At 58.4% G+C, this 12,040-nt stretch overlaps 1 protein-coding gene across 7 annotated transcripts in view; it reads left to right on the top strand.

The window, feature by feature from the left end:
- The first annotated feature begins 9,799 nt into the window (after positions 1-9,799).
- BPTF (bromodomain PHD finger transcription factor) overlaps positions 9,800-12,040 on the top strand; it is a 48,397-nt gene continuing 46,156 nt past the window's right edge. For 2 of the 7 annotated variants that reach the window (XM_073579797.1, XM_073579796.1), the window contains exon 1: positions 9,800-10,397. In XM_073579797.1, coding sequence (XP_073435898.1) covers positions 9,980-10,397 — 418 coding nt within the window. In that variant the 5' untranslated portion in view covers positions 9,800-9,979. The remainder of the gene's footprint in view (positions 10,398-12,040) is intronic. The other 5 variants (XM_073579798.1, XM_073579801.1, XM_073579799.1 and 2 more) reach the window with 4 other exon arrangements.

Below are 12,040 nucleotides of genomic sequence, written 5' to 3'. Positions count from 1 at the left end.
AGCCCCTGATGTCTGTCTGTGCCTCTGCACTGAGCACAGCTGTGAATAATGGAGTGCATGCAGTGGTGGCTGGGGGTCTCCTCACCTGAGCTCTACCACCTCGTGTCTGCTGCCCAGAAGCCCCCAACACCCTGCCGTCAGCAGCAGAACACCCCCTACTTTCCAGGTGTGGTGCCTTCCTCTCCATGTGCGGCATGTGGCTGGGATGTACTATGTGCTGCACAAGAGGGGTTACAACTAATGTGTTATTGGGGGCTGCACACGAGTTAGGACCACTCCTGAATTCAGTGTGACCAGGACCGAGGGGCTCGTTACTACAGTTACCCAAAAGGCGCATCTGATAAGAACCCCGATCTGTAAGTGGCTTGTGGATTTCTCCGCTCCTGCCCCCGGATTATAATCTCGTGTTTTTTACTTTAATAACCCTCGTACATGAATTCACACACACACGCCGCTGTCATGTGGGAGGTTATTACACACACACACGCCGCTGTCCTGTAGGGGGGTTATTACACACACGCCGCTGTCCTGTACGGGGGTTATTACACACACGCCGCTGTCCTGTACGGGGGTTATTACACACACGCCGCTGTCCTGTACGGGGGTTATTACACACACGCCGCTGTCCTGTACGGGGGTTATTACACACACGCCGCTGTCCTGTACGGGGGTTATTACACACACGCCGCTGTCCTGTACGGGGGTTATTACACACACGCCGCTGTCCTGTACGGGGGTTATTACACACACGCCGCTGTCCTGTACGGGGGTTATTACACACGCCGCTGTCCTGTACGGGGGTTATTACACACGCCGCTGTCCTGTACGGGGGTTATTACACACGCCGCTGTCCTGTACGGGGGTTATTACACACACGCCGCTGTCCTGTACGGGGGTTATTACACACACACGCCGCTGTCCTGTACGGGGGTTATTACACACACACGCCGCTGTCCTGTACGGGGGTTATTACACACGCCGCTGACCTGTACGGGGGTTATTACACACGCCGCTGTCCTGTACGGGGGTTATTACACACACACACGCCGCTGTCCTGTACGGGGGTTATTACACACACACACGCCGCTGTCCTGTACGGGGGTTATTACACACACGCCGCTGTCCTGTACGGGGGTTATTACACACACACGCCGCTGTCCTGTACGGGGGTTATTACACACACACGCCGCTGTCCTGTACGGGGGTTATTACACACACACGCCGCTGTCCTGTACGGGGGTTATTACACGCCGCTGTCATGTACGGGGGTTATTACACACACGCCGCTGTCATGTACGGGGGTTATTACACACACGCCGCTGTCATGTACGGGGGTTATTACACACACGCCGCTGTCATGTACGGGGGTTATTACACACACGCCGCTGTCATGTACGGGGGGTTATTACACACACGCCGCTGTCATGTACGGGGGTTATTACACACACGCCGCTGTTATGTACGGGGGTTATTACACACACGCCACTGTCATGTACGAAGTTATTACACGCCGCTGTCATGTATGGGGGTTATTACACACACACGCCGCTGTCATGTACGGGGGTTATTACACACACACGCCGCTGTCATGTACGGGGGTTATTACACACACGCCGCTGTCATGTACGGGGGTTATTACACACACGCCACTGTCATGTACGGGGGTTATTACACACACACGCCGCTGTCATGTACGGGGGTTATTACACACACACACGCCGCTGTCATGTACGGGGGTTATTACACACACAGACGCCGCTGTCATGTACGGGGGTTATTACACACACACACGCCGCTGTCATGTACGGGGGTTATTACACACACACGCGCCGCTGTCCTGTACGGGGGTTATTACACACACGCCGCTATGATGTACGGGGGACATTACACACACGCCGCTGTCCGGTACGGGGGTTATTACACACGCCGCTGTCCGGTACGGGGGTTATTACACACGCCGCTGTGATGTACGGGGGTTATTACGCCGCTGTCCGGTACGGGGGTTATTACATACACACACCGCTGTCCTATATGGGGGTTATTACACACACGCCGCTATGATGTACGGGGGACATTACACACACGCCGCTGTCCGGTACGGGGGTTATTACACACACGCCGCTGTCCGGTACGGGGGTTATTACACACATGCTGCTGTGATGTACGGGGGTTATTACGCCGCTGTCCGGTACGGGGGTTATTACATACACACACCGCTGTCCTATATGGGGGTTATTACACACGCCGCCGTGATGTATGGGGGTTATTACACACACACGCCGCTGTCCTGTACGGGGGTTATTACACGCCGCTGTCGTGTACGGGGGTTATTACACACACGCCGCTGTCCTATACGGGGGTTATTACACACGCCGCTGTGATGTACGGGGGTTATTACATACACACACACACCGCTGTCCTATATGGGGGTTATTATACACACGCCGCTGTCCTGTACGGGGGTTATTACACACACACCGCTGTCCTGTACGGGGTTATAACACACACACCCCGCTGTCCTGTACGGGGGTTATTACACACGCACCTCGTGTTTTTGACTTTAATAACCCCCGTACATGAATTCACACACGCCGCTGTCATGTGGGAGGTTATTACACACACGCCGCTGTCCTGTACGGGGGTTATTACACACACGCCGCTGTCCTGTACGGGGGTTATTACATACACGCCGCTGTCCTGTACGGGGGTTATTACACACACGCTGCTGTCCTGTACGGGGGTTATTACACACACGCCGCTGTCATGTGGGAGGTTATTACACACACGCCGCTGTCATGTGGGAGGTTATTACACACACGCCGCTCTCCTGTACGGGGGTTATTACACACACGCCGCTCTCCTGTACGGGGGTTATTACACACACGCCGCTGTCCTGTACGGGGGTTATTACACACACGCCGCTGTCCTGTACGGGGGTTATTACACACACGCCGCTGTCCTGTACGGGGGTTATTACACACACGCCGCTGTCCTGTACGGGGGTTATTACACACACGCCGCTGTCATGTGGGAGGTTATTACACACACGCCGCTGTCATGTGGGAGGTTATTACACACACGCCGCTGTCCTGTACGGGGGTTATTACATACACGCCGCTCTCCTGTACGGGGGTTATTACACACACGCCGCTGTCCTGTACGGGGGTTATTACACACGCCGCTGACCTGTACGGGGGTTATTACACACGCCGCTGTCCTGTACGGGGGTTATTACACACACGCCGCTGTCCTGTACGGGGGTCATTACACACACACGCCGCTGTCCTGTACGGGGGTTATTACACACACGCCGCTGTCCTGTACGGGGGTCATTACACACACACGCCGCTGTCATGTACGGGGGTTATTACACACACACGCCGCTGTCATGTACGGGGGTTATTACACACACACACGCCGCTGTCATGTACGGGGGTTATTACACACACGCCGCTGTCCTGTACGGGGGTTATTACACACACACGCCGCTGTCATGTATGGGGTTATTACACACACGCCGCTGTCATGTATGGGGTTATTACACACACGCCGCTGTCATGTATGGGGTTATTACACACACACACACACGCCGCTGTCATGTATGGGGTTATTACACACACACGCCGGTCATGTATGGGGTTATTACACACACGCCGTTATCATGTACGGGGGTTATTACACACACGCCGCTGTCCTGTACGGGAGTTATTACACACACACACACGCCGCTGTCCTATACGGGGGTTATTACACACATGCCGCTGTCCTGTACGGCGGTTATTACACACACGCCGCTGTCATGTACGGGGGTTATTACACACACGCCGCTGTCATGTACGGGGGTTATTACACACACGCCGCTATGATTTACGGGGGACATTACACACACGCCGCTGTCCGGTACGGGGGACATTACACACACGCCGCTGTCCGGTACGGGGGTTATTACACACACGCCGCTGTCCGGTACGGGGGTTATTACACACACGCCGCTGTCCTGTACGGGGGTTATTACACACACGCCGCTGTCATGTACGGGGGTTATTACACACACGCCGCTGTCATGTACGGGGGTTAATACACACACACACGCCGCTGTCCTGTACGGGGGTTATTACACACACACACACACACGCCGCTGTCCTGTACGGGGTTATTACACACACGCCGCTGTCCTGTACGGGGGTTATTACACACACGCCGCTGTCCTGTACGGCGGTTATTACACACACGCCGCTGTCCTGTACGGCGGTTATTACACACACGCCGCTGTCCTGTACGGGGGTCATTACACACACACGCCGCTGCCATGTACGAAGTTATTACACACACACGCCGCTGTCATGTATGGGGTTATTACACACACACACGCCGCTGTCCTGTACGGGGGTTATTACACACACGCCGCTGTCATGTATGGGGTTATTACACACATGCCGCTGTCCTGTACGGGAGTTATTACACACACGCCGCTGTCCTGTACGGGAGTTATTACACACACGCCGCTGTCCTGTACGGGGGTTATTACACACGCCGCTGTCCTGTACGGGGGTTATTACACACATGCCGCTGTCCTGTACGGCAGTTATTACACACGCCGCTGTCCTGTACTGGGGTTATTACACACACACACACACACGCCGCTGTCCTGTACGGGGGTTATTACACACACACACACGCCGCTGTCCTGTACGGGGGTTATTACACACACACGCCGCTGTCCTGTACGGGGGTTATTACACACACACGCCGCTGTCCTGTACGGGGGTTATTACACACACACGCCGCTGTCCTGTACGGGGGTTATTACACACACACACGCCGCTGTCCTGTACGGGGTTATTACATACGCCGCTGTCCTGTGCGGGGGTTATTACACACACGCGCCGCTGTCCTGTACGGATGTTATTACACACACGCCGCTATGATGTACGGGGGACATTACACACACGCCGCTGTCCGGTACGGGGGTTATTACACACACGCCGCTGTCCGGTACGGGGGTTATTACACACACGCCGCTGTCCGGTACGGGGGTTATTACACACACGCCGCTGTCCGGTACGGGGGTTATTACACACATGCTGTGATGTACGGGGGTTATTACGCCGCTGTCCGGTACGGGGGTTATTACACACACCGCTGTCCTATATGGGGGTTATTACACACGCCGCTGTGATGTATGGGGGTTATTACACACACGCCGCTGTCCTGTACGGGGGTTATTACACACACGCCGCTGTCCTGTATGGGGGTTATTACACGCCGCTGTCGTGTACGGGGGTTATTACACACACGCCGCTGTCCTGTACGGGGTTATAACACACACACCCCGCTGTCCTGTACGGGGGTTATTACACACACGCCGCTGTCCTGTACGGGGTTATAACACACACACCCCGCTGTCCTGTACGGGGGTTATTACACACGCACCCCGCTGTTCTGTACGAGGGTTATTACACCCCCCCCCCCGCTGTCCTGTATAGGGGTTATTACATACATACTGTTGTTATAAACCAGGTATTGGTGCTTTTGGCAGTGTGGGCAGGTGACAAGTCCTGCTGGAGAATGACATTTCCATCTCCTATAAGCTTGTCAGCAGAGGGAAGCATGAAGCGCTGACTTTGGTCTTGATAAAACACAGTGGACCTACACCAGCAGATGACATGGCTCCCCAAACCATCACTGATGGTGGACACTTCACACCAGACCTCCAGCAGCTTGGATTGTGGCCTCTCCCCTCTTCCTCAACACTCTGGGATCGCGATTTCTATGGTCGGTTGTGAAGTTTCAAGTTGAAATAGATCAAAAACTTAAATAAATTCACTTTTTGGTGATATTCTAATTTTGTGAGCGGCACCCGTATATACACATAGTGTCCTCCCCTGTAGCATAGGTTTATTATTTGTTTCTATAGCGCCACTGATTCCATGGTGCGGTACATGAGAAGGGGTGACATACAGATTACTGATATCACTGACAGTAAACTAACAATCACAGACTGATACTGAGGGGAGAGAGGACCCTGCCCTTTCAGGCTTACATTCTACAGGATGGTGGGGAAGGAGACAGTAGGTTGGTGGGCTTCAGCAGCTCCAGTAGTGGTGAGGCGGCAGCGGGGTCATTGCAGGCTGTAAGCTTTCCTGAAGAGGTGGGTTTTCAGGTTCCGTCTGAAGGATCAGAGTGTGGTTGATAGTCGGACTTGTTGGGGCAAAGAATTCCAGAGAATAGGGGCTATTCGGGAGAAGTCTTGGAGGCGGTTGGGTGAGGAGCGAATAAGTGTGGAGGAGAGGAGGTCTTGGGAGGACCGGAGATTACGTGAGGGAAGGTATCGGGAGATTAGCTCAGAGACATATGGGGGAGATAGGTTATAGGTGGCCTTGTAGGTCAGTATTAGTAATGTGAACTGGATACAATGACGGAATGGGAGCCAGTGAAGAGATTTGCAGAAGGGAGAAGCGGAGGAGTAGCGAGGAGAGAGATGAATTAGTTGGGCGGCAGAGTTGAGGATGGACTGGAGAGGTGCGAGGGTGTTAGCAGGGAGACCACAGAAAAGGATGTTGCAGTAGTCGAGGCAGGAGATGATGAGGGCATGCACAATGCAGATTGAGGGTTGAAGAAGGGACGGATTCTGGAAATATTTTTGAGCTGGAGACGACAGGAGGTGGAGAGAGCTTGGATGTGCGGTGTGAAGGACAGGGCAGAGTCAAGGGATACTCCGAGGCAGCGGACCTCTGGTACTGGGGAAAGTGTGATGTCATTAATTGTTATAGCTCGGTCGGGTAAGGAAGATCTGTGAGATGGAGGAAAGATGATGAGTTCAGATTTGTCCACATTGAGTTTGAGGAAGCGAGAGAAGGAGGATATGGCTGATAGACACTCGGGGATTCTGGGCAGCAGAGAGGTGACGTCTGGGCCAGAGAGGTAGATCTGAGTGTCATCAGCATAAAGGTGGTACTGGAATCCGTGGGACTTTATGAGTTGCCCCAGACCAAGTGTATAGATTGAGAAGAGTAGGGGTCCTAGAACAGAGCCTTGGGGGACTCCAACAGAGAGATGAGGAGGTGGTGTGGGAGTGGGAGACGCTGAATGTGCGGATGGAGAGGTATGAGGAGATCCAGGACAGGGCGAGGTCTTTGATGCCAAAGGAGGAGAGGATCTGTAGTAGGAGGCAGTGGTCAACGAAGGCAGGTATTAGGCTAAATGCACACGTAACGGAACTCTCGCGGAAATTACCGCTAGAATTCCGGAATTCCAGTCCGCGGGAAAATCGCATTTTAAATTCCTGCGATTTTCCCGCGGAAAAACTAGCATTTTGCAAGCGTAATTAGCTTGCAGAATGCTAGCGTTTTCCAAGCGATCTGTAGCATCGCTTGGAGAACTGATTGACAGGTTGGTCACACTCGTCAAACACAGTGTTTGACGAGTGTGACCAACTTTTTACTACTGAGGCCGCCTATGCGGCATCAGTAGTAAAAGATAGGATGTAAAAAAAAATAAAAAATAGTGTTATTCTTACCCTCCGACGTCCCTCGCATCCGTTCCCAGTAATCCTTTGCGAAAATGCCCGCGATGACGTCAGTTCTCGCGGGATCGCGACGTCTCACGGTAATTCGCGATGATGTCGCGCGAATGACCGCGAGACTTCACGATCCCGCGAGAACGGACGTCATCGCGGGCATTTTCGCAAAGGATTACTGGGAACGAGAGCATGAAGAGAAGCGGGAAGGCTGCGCGGGACGTCGGAGGGTGAGAATAACAATATTTTTTATTTTTAAATTCTTTTTTTTACAGGGATATGGTACCCAAAGCCCGGAGGACAGTCTCCTCTCCTCCGGACCGTGGGTACCATCCGCAAATGTTCTGCTTACTTTCCGCATGGTGTGCACAGCCACATGCGGGAAATAAGCGGAACAATGCATTCCTATGGGTGCGGGATCGCCGCGATTCCGCAAATTAATGAGCATGCTGCGGTTTTTACCGCGAAGCGATTCCGCTGCGGTAAAAACCGCAGCATTAGCACAGCATTGCGGAATCCCATAGGAATGCATGGGATGCTTATTTTTCGCGTTTTCGCTGCAAAATCGCGCGGTTAAAACCGCCGCGGAAAAGCGAAAAAAACGCCACGTGTGAACTCAGCCTAAATATTGGAGTTCAGGTTGGTTCCACTAGTCACACATTTGGGGGTCTCCGGGTGACTCCATTAGTCACACATTTGGGGGTCCCCGGGTGGCTCCATTAGTCACATTTGGGGGTCCCTGGGTGGCTCCATTAGTCACATTTGGGGGTCCGCGGGTGACTCCATTAGTCACACATTTGGGGGTCCCCGGGTGCCACCACTAGACACACATTAGGGGGTGACTCCACTAGTCACACATTTGGGGTTCCCCGGGTGACACCACTAGTCAACACATTAGGGGGTCCCCGAGTGACGCCACTAGTCACACATTTGGGGGTCCCCTGATGATACCATTAGTCACACATTAGGGGGTCCCCGAGTGACACCACTAGACACATTAGGGGGTCCCCGGGTGACACCACTAGTCACACATTTGGGGGTCCCCGGGTGACACCACTAGACACATATTAGGGGGTCCCCGGGTGACTCCACTAGTCACACATTAGGGGGTCCCCCGATGCCACCACTAGACACATTAGGGGGTCCCCGGGTGATACCACTAGTCACACATTTGGGGTTCCCCGGGTGACACCACTAGTCACACATTTGGGGTTCCCCGGGTGACACCACTAGTCACACATTTGGGGGTACTCGGGTGACACCACTAGACACACATTAGGGGGTGACTCCACTAGTCACACATTTGGGGTTCCCCGGGTGACACCACTAGTCAACACATTAGGGGGTCCCTGGATGACTCCACTAGACACACATTAGTGGGTCCCCGAGTGACACCACTAGTCACACATTTGGGGGTCCCCGGGTGACGCCACTAGTCACACATTTGGGGGTCCCCGGGTGACTCCACAAGTCACACATTTGGGGGTACTCGGGTGACACCACTAGACACACATTAGGGGGTCCCCGGGTGACACCACTAGTCACACATTTGGGGTTCCCCGGGTGACGCCACTAGTCACACATTTGGGGGTCCCCTGATGATACTATTAGTCACACATTAGGGGGTCCCCGGGTGACACCACTAGTCACACATTTGGGGTTCCCCGGGTGACACCACTAGTCACACATTTGGGGTTCCCCGGGTGACACCACTAGTCACACATTTGGGGGTCCCCGGGTGATGCCACTAGTCACACATTTGGGGTTCCCCGGGTGACGCCACTAGTCACACATTTGGGGGTTCCCTGATGACACCATTAGTCACACAGGGGTTCCCCGGGTGACACCACTAGTCACACATTTTGGGTTCCCCGGGTGACACCACTAGTCACACATTTGGGGGTCCCCGGTGACACCACTAGTCACACATTTGGGGGGTCCCCGGGTGACGCCACTAGTCACACATTTGGGGGTCCCCTGATGATACTATTAGTCACACATTAGGGGGTCCCCGGGTGACACCACTAGTCACACATTTGGGGGGTCCCCGGTGACACCACTAGTCACACATTTGGGGGGGTCCCCGGTGACTCCACTAGTCACACATTTGGGGGTGCCCGGGTGACACTGGTCACACATTAGGGGGTCCCCGGGTGATACCATTAGTCACATATTAGGGAGTCCCCGGGTGATACCATTAGTCACACATTTGGGGGTCCCCGGATTCTCACTGCTCCTCAGTGGCGCTGCAGTTCCAGCGCTGCCGCCACCAGGGGGAGCTCTCCGCCGCCTGCTCGCCGTCACGTGACTCCGGCCTGGCTCTTCCAGTCTAGGGAGAGGGTAAGATGGCGGCGGATCCGGAGCCTGGCGCCGCCACCTGTGACTGAGCCTCCCGGGCCCCGTCAGTCTCCCCCGGTCCTCGCCGCTCCGCATCTCCCCAGCAGCTCCCACGGCCGCACCATGAGGGGGCGGAGGGGGAGGCCGCCGAAGACCCCAGCGCTGCCTCTTGCAGAGTCGTCCCCGGGCCCCACGGCCGGGCTGCGCTCCAGACTGCGGGGCGTGAGCAGCCGAGGCCGCTGGGCGCTGCACGGAGACGCGTCCCCTCCGGCCCGCGGCCGCCGCAGGAGGAGGAAGGCCGCACCGGGCTCCCGGGGCCGCAGAGGACGAGGAGGCCGCGCCCCCAGCAAGGTGGTGTACGACGACCACGAGAGCGACGACGAGCGCCGCGACCTGGAGGACTTCCCCGAGGAGGCGGACGACATCGACGACGACGACTACCGACACGATCTGGACGACGAGATCGAGGACGACGACGACGCCAGTTACTGCACAGACAGCAGCTTCAGGAGCCACAGCACGTACAGCAGCAGCACCCCGGGTGAGAGCGCCGCCTGCCGGGGGGAGAGGGAGAGAGCGCCGCCTGCCGGGGGGAGAGGGAGAGAGCGCCGCCTGCCGGGGGAGAGAGGGAGAGAGCGCCGCCTGCCGAGGGAGAGAGCGCCGCCTGCCGGGGGGAGAGGGAGAGAGCGCCGCCTGCCGGGGGAGAGAGGGAGAGAGCGCCGCCTGCCGGGGGGAGAGGGAGAGAGCGCCGCCTGCCGGGGGAGAGAGGGAGAGAGCGCCGCCTGCCGAGGGAGAGAGCGCCGCCTGCCGGGGGGAGAGGGAGAGAGCGCCGCCTGCCGGGGGAGAGAGGGAGAGAGCGCCGCCTGCCGAGGGAGAGAGCGCCGCCTGCCGAGGGAGAGAGCGCCGCCTGCCGGGGGGAGAGGGAGAGAGCGCCGCCTGCCGGGGGGAGAGGGAGAGAGCGCCGCCTGCCGGGGGAGAGAGGGAGAGAGCGCCGCCTGCCGAGGGAGAGAGCGCCGCCTGCCGGGGGGAGAGGGAGAGAGCGCCGCCTGCCGGGGGGAGAGGGAGAGAGCGCCGCCTGCCGGGGGAGATAGGGAGAGAGCGCCGCCTGCCGAGGGAGAGAGCGCCGCCTGCCGAGGGAGAGAGCGCCGCCTGCCGGGGGGAGAGGGGGAAAGAGTGCCGCCTGCCGGGGGGAGAGAGGGTGAGAGCGCCGCCTGCCGGGGGGAGAGAGGGTGAGAGCGCCGCCTGCCGGGGGGGAGAGAGGGTGAGAGCGCCGCCTGCCGGGGGGGAGAGAGGGTGAGAGCGCCGCCTGCCGGGGGGGAGAGAGGGTGAGAGCGCCGCCTGCCGGGGGGGAGAGAGGGTGAGAGCGCCGCCTGCCGGGGGGAGAGAGCGCCGCCTGCCGGGGGGAGAGGGGGAGAGAGCGCCGCCTGCCGGGGGGAGGGGGGGAGAGAGCGCCGCCTGCCGGGGGGGAGAGGGGGAGAGAGCGCCGCCTGCCGGGGGGGAGAGGGGGAGAGAGCGCCGCCTGCCGGGGGGGGAGAGGGGGAGAGAGCGCCGCCTGCCGGGGGGGGAGAGGGGGAGAGAGCGCCGCCTGCCGGGGGGGGAGAGGGGGAGAGAGCGCCGCCTGCCGGGGGGGAGGGGGGGTGAGAGCGCCGCCTGCCGGGGGGGAGAGGGGGAGAGAGCGCCGCCTGCCGGGGGGGGAGAGGGGGAGAGAGCGCCGCCTGCCGGGGGGGAGAGGGGGAGAGAGCGCCGCCTGCCGGGGGGGAGAGGGGGAGAGAGCGCCGCCTGCCGGGGGGGAGGGGGGGTGAGAGCGCCGCCTGCCGGGGGGGAGAGGGGGAGAGAACGCCGCCTGCCGGGGGGGAGAGGGGGAGAGAGCGCCGCCTGCCGGGGGGAGAGGGGGAGAGGGCGCCGCCTGCCGGGGGGAGAGGGGGTGAGAGCGCCGCCAGCCGGGGGGAGGGGGGGTGAGAGCGCCGCCAGCCGGGGGGAGGGGGGGAGAGAGCGCCGCCTGCCGGGGGGGTGAGGGGGAGAGAGCGCCGCCTGCCGGGGGGGGGTGAGGGGGAGAGAGCGCCGCCTATCCGGGGGGTGAGGGGGAGAGAGCGCCGCCTGTCAAGGGGAGAGGGAGAGAGAGCGCTGCCTGCCGCGGGGTGAGAGCGCCGCCTGCCGGGGGGGGGTGAGGGGGAAAGAGAGCGC

This window comes from Dendrobates tinctorius, unplaced genomic scaffold, assembly GCF_039654945.1.
Source record: "Dendrobates tinctorius isolate UK_male_01 unplaced genomic scaffold, ASM3965494v1 ptg000063l, whole genome shotgun sequence".
NCBI classification, from domain to species: Eukaryota; Metazoa; Chordata; class Amphibia; order Anura; family Dendrobatidae; genus Dendrobates; species Dendrobates tinctorius.
Note: the sequence above shows the minus strand (reverse complement) of the source record. Positions and strands in the feature narration are given on the sequence as shown.